The sequence below is a fragment of the Anopheles maculipalpis genome, chromosome 2RL (assembly GCF_943734695.1).
Source record: "Anopheles maculipalpis chromosome 2RL, idAnoMacuDA_375_x, whole genome shotgun sequence".
Lineage (NCBI taxonomy): Eukaryota > Metazoa > Arthropoda > Insecta > Diptera > Culicidae > Anopheles > Anopheles maculipalpis.
The window spans coordinates 55,200,095-55,217,156 of NC_064871.1; the positions used below are offsets into that span (position 1 = coordinate 55,200,095).

Sequence of the window (17,062 nt, forward strand, 5' to 3'; positions counted from 1 at the left end):
GTTACCTGAGTGCTAGGAGCCACAGGATGCATGTCGAAAGTTTCTAACGAACTAGCCATAACATTTTCCCGGCAGAACAAAATCAAACGTCAAACGCGTGGCCACGGCTTAACGAAAGCTTCGGTTGACATTTGTTTTTTCGGCAAGTTGTTTACTGTTTTGCTTTGCGGCGAGGAAGAACAACGTAATTCGTGAACCCCCAAAGTGTTGCCCAAGTTTTCGGTCAATAAACGCAAGCATGGCCTCAACGTTGGACATTGACCCAACGTTTAAACACGCGTTAAAACTACTTCACTCACCACACTCGGATGCAACCGAAAAGATTCGCAATCTACTGGACGAGCTCATCAAGCAACGATACGGCAGTGGAAAAACGCTAATTAACACCCTTAGCAAGAAACATCTCGGCGAGGAACCGCTTGCAGGGGGAAGCAATCTGTACGTGCGCAAGCAGAAAGTGATTGAACCGAAACCCATTCCCGTGATCAATCTGGATCCGGATCCGGAACCGATGGCAGGCGGTACAATCGAGTGTATCGTTAGCGCCCCGGAAGCACTAACCATGCCGCCAATGCCGTCCGGCTCCATTCTGATCTCCACCTCCGACCTGGAGGGTAACGACGAGGACGACGATGTCGTCATGGAGGAAGACAAGCTGAAGGAGCTGGAAGATCTGATGTGTGTCGTGTGCCGCCTGATGGACGTCAGTGCGCGGAACAGGCTGGTCGAGTGTGCCGACTGTCACGCTCTATATCATCAGGAATGCCACAAACCGGTCATTTCCGAAGCAGACGCTAACGACGAGGAGAATGCGTGGTACTGCACGTTGTGTCGCAACAAGCAGACGGTCACCAAGCTGCCGGTTACTGCGATGGTATCCACACCACCGATTACCATTGCAACGTCACCGTCACCTACGATTAGCAGCTCAGCGTCAAAAGCAACGTCACATTCGAAAAGCGCCAGCAGCAAATCGGCCGAATCCTCGTCCAGCTCTAGCTCGTCTAGCAGTAGCAAGCACAAATCGTCCAAAAGTGGAAGCAAATCGTCGGACTCTTCGCATGAGCGTGATAGGGATCGTGACCGTGACCGGGGCGAACGGGAACGCGATCGCGAGCGGGATCGTGATCGTGATCGTGACCGCGACCGAGAGCGCGAAAGGGATCGCGATCGCTCATCCAAATCGTCTTCGAACAGTGGTGGTGGTGGGTCCTCGTCTTCGTCGGGAGGTGCTGGAAGTGCTGCCTCCGGTGCCGTCGGAACACCGAGCATTAACATTATCAGTGCCGATAAGCGGCTGCAAATGATGAAGAAAAAAGCCGCTAAAATGCAGGACAGTAAACGCAAGCACAAATAAATGTTGGTTTGGTTGGTTTGTCGTGAAGAGTCTTGTGACACTGACCCATAGGTAAAGAACTTATTTTTTGTAAGTTTTAATTATTATAGTCGAAGACGAAGCGATTCAATTTCATTAAAGGTAAAATTATTTTTAAAAATTTAATTTAATTAACAAACCTCATTACACTTTTCTATCCAAATGGTTTTGTGTATCTAGTTTTATCTAGTATTTTACGTTAGTATGTATGGTGTCGTATAAGTTGTCTGTATCTGTACGCATTTCCACCAGTGTACCACATGGCAATGTATGTATACAGTGTGTTCAGATCGTTTAGTTGCACTGTAAGAGTAACAATTAAGCGTATTCGTGAATGGGCTTTGATAGTATTTTCACGAAAAAAATAATTGAAAACATTTTGTAAATTCTATATATTTTAAAATGATATTTTCACCGTTGCATGTTTCCTGAAATCTAAAACAATTAGCGAAGGTCAAAAGAGAAGCATCTCATGTGCAATAACAATCAACCAAGTTCACAATTAGTATGAGTATAAAAAGCATTTTTAAAATAAATTGTGTATGAAAGGAAACCCAAAAGTAAAAAGTATTTTGAACCACGCCCAACCTAAGAAAATACTGTATAAAGACTACAAAATGGATCTAGAAAAAAGGCAAGCAATTTTAAACAAAAAAAATTAAGGTAATAAAACATTCTTAGAATAACATTGAACATGAACATGAAATCCAATAAGAAATCATTAATGTAGATTAAAGATCAAAGGAATAAAAAGTTAAAAGAATTTAAATTCAGCTATCGATTTCCACAACGCTCTGCTGCGTGTTTGCGTGTACTCCAAAGCAGTGCACTGTATAAATAAGCGAATGCGCATGTATATAAATACGCCAGTGGATATACATAGTTCTCGTTCGGCCGCCGAGCAGTGAAGACCTACTTTTAAGCACTGGACTAGACTGTACGCCACAAACCACGATTTTGACGGCGGAAATAGAGGCATGCTCGTGTGCAGAGTTTCAACACTAAACAACAATATTAAACACGTTAAGAATATTGCGTAAAGGTGTGTATGTAGTGCAACGCAGTGCAGTTCTGGAGTTCTGTAAAATCCAATAGCGTGGAGTAAACAATCTGTAAAGGACATTTCATCGTGATGCTACTGGACTAGATGCTTGTCGAATGTGCTAAACTTTCGTCGTTTTGTATTCGAGCCTCAGACACGGTGCAAAGGAGCAGTAGTTGTAGTTATTAATAAGCAGAAAACTATCTTTCTCTGGTGTGTGTGGTGTCATTTGTAACTGCCTAGACTTACCAAGCGTTTTTTTTTCAGTTTGTGGAAAATGAAATAAATTAAAGGGTTCTCGTCGATTTTATCACACACGCATTGCATACAGTCTGAGGCCCCGGCATAATTTCGCACACGCCAGTCAGGAAGGGAAATTAACCCGTTAATCATCACATTGTCTCGACAGCTCATTTAGTGACAGACCAGCCAGCTAGTGTAGCGACCGATAGACCAGTGAAACGTAGAGTAGCAGACCTCGGACAGCTTAGTGCACCATTTCTTTCACCAGTGAGAGGGATGAAAGCGCGCAAAAATCAATAATCAACCCTCCCGGTTTGGGATAGGCAGCAGTGTTCACCACGTGTCTCAGTGTTTGTGTGTATGTGTGTGTGTGTGTTTTTTTTTGTAGCGTTATTGACTTTCCACAGTTAAAACTGCAACATTGTGAAATTAATAGCTCCATGCCAGAGAGAGCCTTATTGCCAGCAGCAGTAGCAGCAAACACCAGGATCAAGGATAAGCTGGCAACATTGAGTGAAAAACGAACACACCCCGTAGCAAATTGGCCACATCGTACACGCGGAATGTCATCGTCATCGGTCGAAAAGCCATCCGTTGCCAAAGGAAACGAAGGTAGCGCTGCCGTCAAGGCACCTGCAACGTTGGATCAGAGTGTACCGAAGAAAATTGTTAGCGCTATACCAAAGCAAAGGTTCGTTTGTGTGTGTGTGTGTTTTTCCACACTATGTACATGTGGTTCCTGGGGTTTCCTTTTCGTTACAAGCGCGCGCTCGTGTGTGTGTGAAATTTTTTAAACGATCGAGTTATAATAGAGAGGAAAGGTCCCCGTGGTGGCAAAAAACAAAGGTCTTTTTTATAACCTAATGGAGGGAAAATGTTGGAGAAGAGATAGGAACGAAGGGGTAGTTTTCTTCCCTTTAAAAGATTATGAAATCAAGGACTACTCGACATGCTTGTCAATGCGCTTCCAGAGAGAAACGGCGGCACACGCGTTGCTTTTTTGAAAAGAGAGCATGACGGTAAGCAGAAAGGGAAATTTGCTCTCTCGCAAATCGAGTTTTCCCAAGACGTCCTTTGCGTATGAGAACGCATCTATGGCTCCGTTCGTTGACCGCATTCAGATAGAGGACACGTTTGTTTCGGAGGTTCCATTTTCCCGCTGTGCAGTCAGTTACCATTAGCTTTACATCAGGGGAGTGTGTTTGTTTTGGATGCTCTGTCGGCCGGTTGCCGCGCACCACATGGCCATTCGCGTACCGATCGCCAGCGATTCGGATGGCTGCCGTGTACGAAACATGTCGATGTGTTTGTGTGCCCGGCTGGCCGGTGCTGAAGGTATCGGGTTTTCCGGCTGGAGCGAGAGCACGTGCTCGACCACAGCACGATGTCTGTTCGTTGAACGTACCAAGGAATGTTGTCATACGTTATTGAACTGTTCCTGTTGTTTTATTTATTGTGGTGTATACCACATGTGGTGCGAATGACAATTAAATTAGTAGTTAAAATTCTCGTATGAAATGAAAATAATAATTATTAAACAAATGGGTAATTATTAACCATTAAAGAACATAACTCATACATTCATCCACTCAAAATTATGTTCATAATTTAATTACTAATTCATAAGCTCCTGAAACCAAAAGGAACAGTACATACAATACCATTGTGGTATAATTATAGTCTACCGTCCAAATAATATGCTTTACGCATTCAGGATTGGAGCAAGTATGCGGCCAAATATAGGCCAAAGACACTTGTGACAGCTCTCATCACACCGGTTCCAACTCATTCTACAACTACACTATAAATAGCTTCAGAAACGACTATGTTTGCCATTGAACAAGTTAGGTTAAAATGGGGCCCATGTCCGATGTAATGGGTGATGTATGATGTTTAAGTGTTCCATCATACATCATTTTCAAGCCGTTCGCTTGTTGGTTCAATTTCAGCCGGAATCAAACCTACCACCGTTTTCAAGTGGAAGTCACATGTGTGCCTATCGGGCCACAGTTTATCTTTCTGAAACATCCCCAACTTATGTACTATCTTGGATGGGCGGGTTTATCGTTAACTTTCGGCTCGATTGTCAATAATCATACGTTCACTGATTATTGCATTTCGTAATGCCGGTAGGATTATCTAATCGTAAACCTTTCGCACGGCTAATTGCACAACTTCCCGCGTTGTGGTGATGTCATCCAAAACCGTCGCTTTTTCCGCTTCCGGTTATCTGGGTGTGTGATAAGATACCGTGACCCAATAGGTATCGTCAAATCTAATCCATCAATGTTTGCGACTAGATAGCAGTAGATAATGGAAAACGGAATTATGTAACTTGCTTGTACCTGTTAAATGAATGAATAGGAATCGGAACATACATGAAAGCTACTAAAAATTAAAGCAAATTGCTCAAACTGGGTTGGGGTGCGAGTTCTATGATATTCCATAGTTCTGAAGTAAAAAGTTCAGAACAAAGTTGGGTTTGCTGGCTCTTTACGCCATCATTACTTACCATGCTACTCTTACGATTTAGCTTTTTTCACAGTCTATAAGTAACTATATCGAAACATACAAAAGATCATTGAACTTTCATTCAATCTAATTAATTTCGAACTTTATTTCAAAAGACGCGGCTTGGTTGTTGTTTGAATTAATCATACTCTGGAAAAGTTGTCACTATCTGTTAAGTGATCATAAAAAATAATCCTCAAGAAACATCTAACACGAACGAATTTGTACTGGACACAGCACGTGCTGCTCAAACAGTTTCTCTGCCAGTGCTGATCAAAACTACATATATAATTATGCGATGCGTTACCCCAGTTAAGCACCTCGATCACCACACATAGACGCACGTCTGAAAGCGTATCAACCGGGCGAAGTGAGCCAGGCGCGGCGTAGTGCGAAACGAATGCGATGATCTCGTCCTCTTTCGGTAAATAAACGCTCGACGAACAACACACTTATAATTTTATACTCCCTGAATACAACTTATGTTTAAAACGTTGTCAAAAAGACAAACAAGAAGCTATTCAAGGAGGATAAGGAGCAAGGAGGTTACGCAGGACGCCTGGTCAATTGGGAAATCTGCTAAATTATTAAAGTGTGGCCAATTTGGGTACAGAGTTGCTAGAAAAGAACATATGCGAGAAATACTTCATGCACAGTGCGAAAATTTTTACATTTATTGTCAAAATTAGTCGTGGAATAGTGAATGGTGGAGGTTATCTTCGACTAACAGCAGCACAATAGGAAATATTGTTTGTCGATTGTGGTCAATTAGATCTCAAATAACAATCGTTGTTTTTTAAACTTTTTGCTAGCTGTTGAATTAGTGGCACTTGTTTTGTCCAATACTGTATGTCTCTAAAAATAGTGCCACCCAGCCTTAAATAGCCACAGCACACAGCCACTGACAGTTATATGGCACATAACTTGGGCGGTCCGGTAGTGTAGGCGACAGCGTGGCACCACTCAAACGGCAGGACCGGTATTCTACTCCCATATTGATCATTGGCCCGTAGTGAGGATTGACTATCCAACTACGTGGTATCAGTCAGTCCAGTAAAGTAAAAGGTTGTTAAGCCAAGAAGAAGAGAACTTATCTACGATTGCTTAAAAAAGGACCTCCGACAAAGGAAAACCAAAAAAAAACATGATCTCGGACGAGAGGTCAGTCTGCAGTTTCCGTCAAAGAGATAATTTAAACAAGCATCGTTTACAGCTACTTCTGAGGGACGAAAAGCTAGTTTAAATGGTCGAAAGGCGAAACAATGCCAATTACACAAGGTTTATGCTTTGGTTGGCATCTTAGTTATTTGTATCAGACTTTTTTGCCGAAATTTAATTAGGCTAAGTAGAAAAAATATTGTATATAATAACAAAAGACGTAGCTTTGATTAGAAAAAATACAACAAACATCTTCTGGAGCATCGGCAAAATTGTGCAACATTCAAGAAAATATGCTGTTGGCCACATTTAGTGCAACTTTCAGCGGTGGATTAACTTATGGGCGGAGTTGATGGCCGCTCGGGTCCTAGTCGGCCAGAGGCTCCTCTCTTCTCGGTCAACCTTTTTGATCATGATGGACCTTGATACCCATTAAACCAAGGGCCTCTAAACAGTTTGATCCGTTATTGGCAACATTGGTGGTTGAAGGGAAACAAAGCTAAAATCAACCTATTTGTTTGTAAAAGGAGGAAGATTGAAGGTATTTTAAAAGAACTTGACCAATCAGCTGTGTCATGCTATCCCGTTTAACGATTGCAAATTGAGCTCCAGTTCAATACCCACTCGCAGTCAAATCGAATTTTTACTCCAGATATTCGTGTATGTTGATTGAATTTATTTGCATTATCTCTAATTGTGTTCGCAGACAACAGTTGCTCAAATGGAACGGTTGGGGCTACAAGGACTCGCGCTTCCTCTACCAGGATGGTACGATTGTTTTCACTGGCGATAGGTAAGTTGGCGCTTGCTTTACCCAACAGCCTCACTGTCAACGATCACTAACGTTCTAAAATTCTTCCCAATCCCTCTTTAAGGTATCCTATTGGGGGAAAAGTTTCGCTCCCACACTTTCGTGACTATGTGATCGAAAACTTCAACGTCGATCTATCCGACCGGCGGGAAGGTGTCCCAGTGCCGAACGAATTTCCCGACCCGGTACCATGCCCAGAGTTTCTGGAGGATGTAAAGCGAGCCGGCATCGATTGTACACAGAACGGAGAAGATCGGTTGATTCGCTGTCATGGACAAACACTGCACGACGTACACATGATGCGTACCGGAACGTTTAAACGTATCCCGGATGTGGTTCTGTTTCCCACCTCACACGAACAGGTAGAACAAATTGTCCGCTCCGCCAACCGGCACAATGTGGTGCTTATACCGTACGGTGGTGGTACTTCCGTTTCCGGTTCCGTCACTTGCCCGGAAGCTGAGACGCGGCCCATCGCAGCACTCGATACGTCGCAGATGAACCGGATGTTGTGGATCGATCGTCAAAATCTGGTCGCCTGCTTTGAGGCTGGTATTGTGGGACAGGATTTGGAGCGTGAACTGCGTCAGCTAGGGTTCACCGTTGGCCACGAACCGGACAGTTACGAGTTTTCCACGCTCGGTGGTTGGGTAGCGACCCGTGCCTCCGGCATGAAGAAGAACGTGTACGGAAACATCGAAGATTTGTTGATCCGAGTGAAAATGGTTACCAGCCAGGGCGTGTTGGAACGCAGCTTGGCAGTGCCTCGCGTATCCTGTGGGCCCGATTTCAACCATCTCGTGCTGGGCTCGGAAGGGACGTTAGGTGTCATCACGGAGGTGGTCATCAAGATTCGTCCGCTGCCACAGGTCAAACGATACGGGTCGCTCGTCTTTCCTGACTTCGGGTCCGGTATTCGGTGTTTGCGGGAAGTTGCCCGAGAGCGGCTACAACCGGCCAGCATACGGCTCATCGACAATGAACAGTTTGTGTTTGGACAGGCGCTCAAAATTCCGGGCGGCCCACTGGCGACGGTTGCCGACCAGCTGAAGAAGGTGTACCTAACGCGGGTGAAACGGTTGCAGCTAGATCGTATTGCGATTGCAACACTGCTGTTCGAAGGTCACGAAGCGCAAGTCAAGCCGCACGAGGCAAAGATTTTTGCGATCGCTAAACGTTACGGGGGTTTCTCGGCCGGAAGCAGCAACGGTGAAAAAGGTTACATTCTCACCTTCGTCATCGCATATATCAGGGTAAGTGAGTGGCTGAGGTCAGGCGTACAATTAGAAACCATTTCGCCGCAAACGTGTGCAAGTCGAGTACCTCTTCACCGGGTCGAGTGATAGTTGCATCAAATGCAACGCAAATAAGACGCTGGTGCCCGTCTATTTGGATGTCACGATTGTTGCACGTCTAGTGGTGGCACTGGGTGGACATTAGACTCTCTAGGTTAACTAAGCGCAGTAACATGCTCATTCCCTCTTTCCCGCTTCTAGGATCTGGCCTTGGACTACAGCATTGTGGCCGAATCATTCGAAACCTCCGTATCTTGGGATCGTTGCGAAGCGCTTTGCACCAACGTGAAAAGCTGCGTCCGAAAGGTGTGTACTTGCATTGTTTTCGAGTGTTTTCTAGCAGATAAGCAAACATTACGCGCATTAGATACATGACACAACCGTTGATAAGTGTCCATCCGCAGAGGATGAAGGTGTTAGATAAAACAACAAACCTGCTAATTACCGACGGATCGTCGAGGAGTTGGATTGTGTGTTTAGATAATATTTACACGTTTTAATTGCCTGGTCTGCTAATTAGTGTTCCATTAAGTCATTTCAATCTTTGTATCGATTGCAAGTTTTACTGCGTCAGTTGAAACTTATCAAAAAAAAAAATACTTTGACAACAACCATGCGCCTCCATTATAGCTACGATTTTCTCCATGAACCTTTCGCAGGAATGTGCCAAACACAACATTCAACACTACCTCATCTCGTGCCGGGTAACCCAAACGTACGATGCCGGCGCGTGTGTGTACTTTTACTTTGGCTTCAACCATGCCGGCTTCGCGAACCCTGTCACCATTTATGAGGAAATCGAGAACAAAGCACGCGATGAAATTCTCGCATCGGGTGGTTCGATCTCGCATCATCACGGTGTTGGCAAAATTCGATCGCGCTGGTACCCACAGAGTGTGTCCGACGTCGGTGTGCAGCTGTACAAAGCAACCAAGCGGGAATTGGATCCGAACAATATTTTTGCTGCCGGAAATCTTATACCGAGCGAATTGCAGGACAGCCGCGAACCTAACAGCTTGAAGGCTAAACTTTAAACACACACCGATGCCGTTCGTCATCGAACACGTTTAACATGCATGATAATAATATTAATAATAATAGCAACACGCAACACAGACAAAGTAAAAGCAAATAATGCTCCACCGCTTCATCGGGACAGAAGTGATCGTTGGTGTGCAGCAGCGATCGATCAATTCCGTCCCAACGCCGGAAGCATGTGTTCGTCTTCGCTACTTCGTTACGTTGCGTTACGAGAGAGGGCCAAACATCCCAGATTTTTTTGTAAAGTCCATCTAGCAAACCAGCCCATGTCTAGTTAACAAACATTCCATGCCAAACCAATGCCTCCGCGCCTCCCAATTGTAGTGGCTTAGCTGAACTTAGAGTATTGTTTTTCGGTTTCATTCGAAACAAAGGTGATTTTGTATAGTAGGTTTTTTGTTTATTTTATTTTGTTTTAATGCTGTTAGTCTAAATTAATCAAGGTGCAAACAGTTAGCAGTAATAGTACGAATGTGATGTGTGAATATTTTTTGCTAGCGCAATATTGCTCTTTTTGTATGTGGAAGGTGGTTTCTTCGTCTGGCTTACTGAAAATGTCACTTTAAGTTACGCAAAAATAAAATTTAGTTTTAAATTACCTGTTGAAGTGTGTTTATTTTTTATCAACAGCAAATGTGGGTAAATCATGCCTTATCAATATGTGAAAATCTACTCAATACAAGCGGTGTTGACAATACGGCACTGGACCGTAATAATACAAGCGGTGTTGACAATACGGCACTGGACCGTAATAATCAAATGTAAATAAATAAATAAAATAAATGTGGGTAAATTTATGGTCAATGAAGTTGGAAATTGCCATGGCACTTTAATTGATTCCCTCCACCTTATCAATTCAGAATGGGTGTGTTGGTGTGTTGGATAAGACCTACAAGCACAGACCAATATATTTTATTTTGATTGTCCATTGAACACCTGTGCAACGCGGGTCGAATGATTATTAGAAACTCTAACAATTATTCATTACGATTGTAATCATTGATTGTGTTTGATGATTCTCAACTCAAACCCATTTAAGATCAAGCATGGTAATATTTTTTAAGTGTAGCAATCCATCTTCAACCAGAGAGGCGAATCTCAGTCTCAAAAACTCAAAACATTTATATCAGAGTACATATTAGCGCGAATTGCCTAGGATTTCTACACAGTGGCGACATCTGGCAGTGAATAGCGTCGAGAATGAAACATTTTGAAATGTTTCATAGCATTATTTTGAATTTTTAATAAAAATTCGGTTAAAATTCTCAACGAGTGCAGATGTTTCATTTTGCGTTAAAACGAAGTTTGCGAAGCAGTGTCTTACAGGCTCAATATAACCAATTTTAGCTTAAGGGGATTTGATACGACCACGGAAGGAGAACAAACTTGAATGATACGCGCTGACGGGTCTTTGCGATCTGCCGTTCCACGACGATTATGGATCAATTGAGGTGGTCGTTTACGCAGTTTGTTGAGATAAAAGAAAGTAATACTCGGTATGGCCGAAAAGAAAGCGTCGGTATGGCCGAGAATGCAAGAAAGAAGCAATAAAAGAATATTGAGCTTGGGACCGGCGGTACCCAAAATGAGAGAAGAAAAAAGGTTTGAAATAGACAATAGTCAAGAGTTCTAATCATTATTACCAATATGTCTATGGAAGTATGGTCGTTTTATCGTCGTCGGGAGTAGCACATTAAGAAACAGTACAACATTATACCAAATAGAGCGCCGTCAGCATTAGGAACAGAAGTAAACGTAGCATATGTTGCAAATTTGAATTTCAACTAATCTTTACGCACAGATCTATTTCAAAGCTTCTTCTTCTTCTTGGCTTAACGACCTCTAATATCACGCCGGCCATCGAATGGCTTACTAGACTTGCCGATACCACGTAGTTTGATAGTCAGTCTCGACTACGACGGGACGGTGCGGATAGGATTTGAACCCCAGTCCTGCCGTTTGGAAAACACATAGGAAATCCTATAATAGTCCCATCCATTACCACATACACCTCTATCACAAAGTGTAAACCGAACATGTCCGGGAAGAGACTCAACCCGAGTAGAAAATGCCTCATAATTTATTTTGTCACGCGGTGTTCATTGTCGCGGTGTTGACCATACCGCGGTGATCATTGTCGCGGTGTTGACCATACGACAATGATCTTTCATATTGGAACTTGAAAAAATGTACAACGAAAATTTGTCGTTTACAAGTTAATGGGCCCCAAGGTTCGTTCTGGGGCAGAGCAAATTATCTTATATAGAAGAGACGAGGCGTCTGCAAATTGTATATACAACTTGCATTTAAAAATTCTACTATTGGACAGTTTATTAAACAATAAAGTAGTTTAAAACCAGAAGAGTTCATAAATTTGTTGGATGCTTGTGAAACGTGAACTTCGAACTACTTCGAATCTTCACATTTTCCGATAAAATTCGGGCATTTTCGGGCGATATTAAGGATCTACCGTTCCGAGTTTTCAACCGTTATAACTAAGTAGACCTAGGTTGATCGTAGAATGTCAGGACAGAAAAGAAAGTAAATATACGCATTCACACACATTTGGAAACACATCCTTGTTGTATGCTGTGATTATGTTATCGTTTAGAGATCTTTCCAACGCTTTGGATCCACACATTTCCACACAACACAAAGAATACTACTTCTTCATCGTCTTGGTTTAACGACCTACAGTTAAACATGATAGCTTGGGTTCACGATTCCCAACTGGAAAAGAGTTTTTAATTCCAACGTTTTATCTGAGTGTAGCAAGGCTAGATCGACCTTATTCTCGCATGTTTTACTAAAGTGTCATGTACCGTCAACAAATTGGTATAACTTGACGGCTATGAATTTATTTCGTGTGATTGGTCGAAAAGTGCATTCTAAAGTAATCGCTAAAAAGGTGTTATTTTCGGCAGAAAGTTCCATATGAGCTGGAGTACTGCTTGTAAGAAAATTTCGATGATATGTCCTCCGTGCGTTCCGTGAAGGGTTTTCAATTTAATTATCATTTTCTTCTAGAAATTGAGACATCAGCGTAAATATGGTATATGCCTGCTTAATCATCTGTAAAGCGATAGAGATAAAAGTTTCAGCAAAATCGTCGATTTTTCCAAATGAATACGAACCTCTGTAAAGGAATCTCGCGTTACGACGAAAAACTGTCCTGCAGTTAATTTAACCGGTCTTTTGGCTCGCATCAGCACGAAACAAAGATCCTTCTGTCTTTTCACATTCTGATTATACCAGGAGCTGTGAAAAATGGCATCCGTCACGGAACCACTGGCCTCGATCAGCTCGGTACCCAAGTAAGAGAAGGAAAAGGTTTGAAAAAGGCAGTACCCAATAACGCAGATCATTGCTATCAATAGAAATACATCCTTGAAGGCCTAGAAAAAGACAGAATGTTAGACACTTTTATTGGGAGGCCTGGACAGTAGCTTACCAATGACAGTACCATCACCATTAGACAGAGTGCAAATACCGTTGACATGTACAGAAAGAGCATCTGAAAGCTCAAAACTTCTTCGAGTGTTCGGGCTGAGCTGTAAGAAGATGAAAGATGTTAAGCAGCAACTATTCGATATTGAAAAAAACACTTATCCTACCGCAACACGGAATCATGCGTAGTGACGAAGCGTTCAAACTTGGCACACCACTGATCTTTACGCTCACTTTGGTTCGAAAGCTCGTGGGCCTGAATTTGTAGCACTCTAAACAAACAGGACGTAGCATGGACCAGATTCCATGTGAAACATTCTATCAAGAATAAAGCTATGCCATGAAACTCTAGCAAAACATTGAGCATAACATTAAGCGGTAGCCAGAGCCAGAAGTGGGTGCGATAACCTGGAATGAAATAACTACACAAGAACGAAAAAAAAAACACTGTTTAAACGTTGCATTTTATACATATTTACATCTCCTGTAATCTAGCATCTTACTTTGCCTCGATCGGTGTCGATAAAGGTGTATCGTACGATCCTGTTATGGCATATTTCACCGCTACGAACAACATTGGAAACACTCCATACAAAGCACAGTTGAAGCATAGCAAGGAAGTATAACCCTTCGTCAGAAAGTATGACGACTTTTGCACATGCCCCAAAATCCTTTGAACGTCGAGACTCTGATCATCCATAACGGAGCTGTACGCACGTTGTAGATCGTAAAACAACTGCTCCCAGCGATGGAAATTTATTGCGAATACACACAGTTTGAAAAAGATGGCCATAAAGACAATCTGCTCATTGGCTGCCTTCATTAGAAGCGTGAGATTGTCTTGCGAGCTCACTATAAACAGCCAGCTTGGAATAAGCCAAGCGATCGGGTATGAAGCCACCAGGATTAAACCAATCATCGAAAACGGTTCTCCAGGGGATTCGTTCCAGAAACGCATCAGCTTGAGTCCCCTTATAGTGAGATCGATTAGAGGAAACTTTCCTTGCCCGTTGCTGAGCTCCATGCCGATTTTATTGCTGTTATCACTGTTGCACTATTGTCACCGTTTCACAAATAAATGTTTTCATATCGGTAACTGCTGTTTTATATCCTTTCCAATTAGTAAGCCGTGCTCATTAGGGAGACCGTGAGCATTGTGCAACTTTAATAACGGTAAAAACTTTCCACGGTACGCACCATCTACGTTCCTTCTGCTCTCCTACATAGTCCTGGGAAATTTGCCGTCCGTTACATACTTGTATCGAATCCTTTAAATGCCAAATATTTCAGCATAACCTGCAATCAGTTAGTCAACTTTTTTGCATCCATGAGTTTTAATTGGATCGTCAATGCAGTCGCGTTAGGGCACTAATACATATTGATTTGTTTGCATTGTTGTGATGATGCGATCTAATTGCTTGTGGAAAACAAATATCTTGCATAAACATTACAATGAAATAGCACCACCAGCACCACTACGACTTTTTTCATTGCAATAATCATTTATTTAACTTCAGGTTGAGATTGGACCCGTGGTAACGTGATCGCCACTCACTTTTCTACGAAACACTCTACTCAAAGCCAAAAAATTCAGGTATGGTATCGTGTATAAAACATACTTTCGGTATATTGGTATGAGCGTTTTTAGTAACATAATTACGTTAATGTTATTATGTGCTTAAAATTAAATCTTTTCTACAGCAAAACATTAGGAATTACTATGGCATTTCTGGTCTAAATGGGAAATGCTACTGCAGTTACGATCTGCATGGCTGTTGTTTCGAGCTTGTGAATTGTCCATCAATTATTAGGTGTTGCGCAAAAAAAGCTTTAGCAAATAGTAAATAAATTACTAATGTCGTGAAGCAGGGTACGGCAAAGCGTTCAAATCATATGTAAAATTTATATTTTACATACTTTTATAGGAAGAAAAACGTGTGTTCAGACTGCAAAAATAATATAAAACGTTATAGAGTGGAAATAGTTTACGAAGTTTCTTATTTTTTGGTACTGTCATGTCGTCTACAATATTTTCAGCAATTAAGAAAATCTCTATTTTCTTTATCATTTAGAGGTTAGAAGAAGAATAAATAGAATTAAATAGGTGCTCAATGTGATGCACTCGACGTTTCAAATTATCATTCCAGTTCAGATTATCTTAAATTAAGATATTTTCAACCCCTGGAATCTAGAAATCAATCTAAATGGGTTCAATAACAGTATCAAACGAGAGCAAATAATGTATCCGGCAGCCACGAGCATTCGTTATCGAATAGAGTAGAATCATGCAATTGCTAACGCCACTAGCAATTACTGATTACTTTGTAAATAAAATATTTTTACTACCCTAAGTATCATCCTAGGCTGACATGATACTATCGATATGAAAAAAATTTATACTTCTTATAATATCCACCTGTACGCAATCAGAGTAAAATTAAACTGCGTGCTGTATACTGGGGGAACTGGCAGGTGAGTCTATTTCTCCTCTAGTTTGATCAATGCTTCCTTCAAAGGCAACCCACCCCCACAGTTCCATATCCGTTGCCCCATAAGAAGCAACAATAAATGCGCATTTTGTTTACTTCCCATTCGGAACAAACCGTACTGATAAATAAACAAAAGCACCCCCTCGGATTCAAGACTCGGTGTGCGAGTAACGCGTCACAATGTTGTTGATCTCTCTGTCAAAGATATCTCAGCGAGATCATAATTCACGGATTAATATCATTTACCGTCCACCGGACCCGGTTTGAGTCACCTCAACAAACCTACCGTTGGCGACCAAAAATAAATATACCTGCACCAGATCGCACGGCTAAGGCCATGTCGCCAGACGATCTGACAGATATGTGAAACTATTTGCTCGCTTGAAGCGTCCTCTATCCATTGGAGCTATCAGCTGAAGTCTCACGTGGTGTTGCAGAATCTGCATAGCGATGACGCAAACCGTGCTAGATGGAGCCATTGAACCGTGTTGTGACCAGTGAGTAATTATGCGGATCGCTGCGAACTTTGGCGTACAATTATTTCCAAAAGCACACATTCGGCTCGCTGTTTCAGCTTATCGAAACTAGTCGCGCTTGATAGCAAAGCATCGTTCCATCGTCTAGCAAACGAACGAACAACTCATAAGCAGGTGACAAAATACCGTGAAATTCGTGGCTGTGAGTCAGTGTGAGGTGGCTCGAAGTCTGGAGGTTTAGAACTCCGGTTTAGAACCGCCACCAGACCGGCACAGCAAGTCTCAACAGGCTCAACAGGCGGCGGCGACCTTCATTACGTTACCGTGACGACCTTTTTCGCGTGATGAATGATTTTTTTTCCTAATTGCAAACAAACTAAGCCCGACAGCCGGTGGAACCAATTAACCGTATGACACAGACGGTTTCGTGCCCGTTTGTGTGTGTGAGTCACTGCCGGGAATCACGAATATGTCCGGTTGAACGATCGCTCCATGATGCACCTGCTGGACAAGAACGCAAAAGTGTTCTTGATGAGATCTTAGCAGTGTTTATCACCGCCACCTGAGCTGAGCAACGATCGCTAATTAATCTTGACACCCACCAACAAACATGATCCGGACACTGATCGGGGGATGATAAACGGGTTTCATGATAATCGATTAATCGATTCACCAAAACTGTGTAACATCATCACCCTCGGCTCGATCCTCATGATGACGGGTGGTTTCGAACGTTTTGCTAGCCTGTCTTCGATGGATGCCGGTGCCACTTTGTTCTACAAGGGCCATCGCCTTACCCATTTGATTGTGATTCGCACCCAAAGTTAGGACCAGTGCACGTGTGTTTGACATTGTCGTCGACGCGATCTTGCTAAGTGATCACACACCTTCGACGTAAGCAATCTTTTCGAGGATTGAGCATCCTTGTACACACGCTTACGTTTATTATCGTTCGAAAGTGCATGCAAGAAGGCATGCGACCGATTCGATTAATTGCAGGAAATTTACAATTACCCACGCGACTCAACACCAGTCGTCAGGTATTGATCGATGTGTGGATTATCGGAATTTATTGATATATACCTATAATTACACGCTCCGACACACGAAGTGCGCATTTGCACTGTTTAGCAACGTGAAGCAATAATTTGTCCATTTTACAATACCACTTTTC

General features: G+C 42.5%; 3 protein-coding genes across 3 annotated transcripts; 2 read left to right on the forward strand and 1 right to left on the reverse strand.

The window, feature by feature from the left end:
• The first annotated feature begins 229 nt into the window (after positions 1–229).
• On the forward strand, positions 230–1,357 carry LOC126559219 (integrator complex subunit 12-like). Its single transcript, XM_050215345.1, has one exon. It carries the CDS (start codon positions 239–241, stop codon positions 1,355–1,357), a length of 1,119 nt encoding a protein of 372 aa, XP_050071302.1. The 5' UTR covers positions 230–238.
• Positions 1,358–3,221: 1,864 nt separating this feature from the next.
• On the forward strand, positions 3,222–9,469 carry LOC126557416 (alkyldihydroxyacetonephosphate synthase). The gene is made up of 5 exons (XM_050213190.1): positions 3,222–3,351; positions 7,036–7,122; positions 7,205–8,393; positions 8,637–8,741; positions 9,095–9,469. Exons 1-5 carry the CDS (start codon positions 3,224–3,226, stop codon positions 9,467–9,469), a joined length of 1,884 nt encoding a protein of 627 aa, XP_050069147.1. The 5' UTR covers positions 3,222–3,223.
• A 3,013-nt stretch (positions 9,470–12,482) lies between these two features.
• On the reverse strand, positions 12,483–13,947 carry LOC126558341 (odorant receptor 94b-like). The gene is made up of 5 exons (XM_050214342.1): positions 13,427–13,947; positions 13,091–13,345; positions 12,928–13,027; positions 12,611–12,871; positions 12,483–12,548 (listed from the first exon to the last, which is right to left on the reverse strand). The coding sequence occupies exons 1-5, from the start codon at positions 13,945–13,947 to the stop codon at positions 12,483–12,485; spliced, it is 1,203 nt and encodes a 400-aa protein (XP_050070299.1).
• Positions 13,948–17,062: the final 3,115 nt, after the last annotated feature.

Coding starts and splice junctions, on each gene's coding strand:
- LOC126558341 (XM_050214342.1), bottom strand. CDS start 13,947: ATGGAGCTCAGCAACGGGCAAGGAAAGTTTCCTCTAATCGATCTCACT. Junction 12,872..12,927: donor TGGTGATGGTACTGTCATTG/GTAAGCTACTGT, acceptor GTCTTTTTCTAG/GCCTTCAAGGATGTATTTCT. Junction 12,549..12,610: donor CGCGAGATTCCTTTACAGAG/GTTCGTATTCAT, acceptor ATCGCTTTACAG/ATGATTAAGCAGGCATATAC.
- LOC126559219 (XM_050215345.1), top strand. CDS start 239: ATGGCCTCAACGTTGGACATTGACCCAACGTTTAAACACGCGTTAAAA.
- LOC126557416 (XM_050213190.1), top strand. CDS start 3,224: ATGTCATCGTCATCGGTCGAAAAGCCATCCGTTGCCAAAGGAAACGAA. Junction 3,352..7,035: donor AGCGCTATACCAAAGCAAAG/GTTCGTTTGTGT, acceptor TTGTGTTCGCAG/ACAACAGTTGCTCAAATGGA. Junction 7,123..7,204: donor ATTGTTTTCACTGGCGATAG/GTAAGTTGGCGC, acceptor TCCCTCTTTAAG/GTATCCTATTGGGGGAAAAG.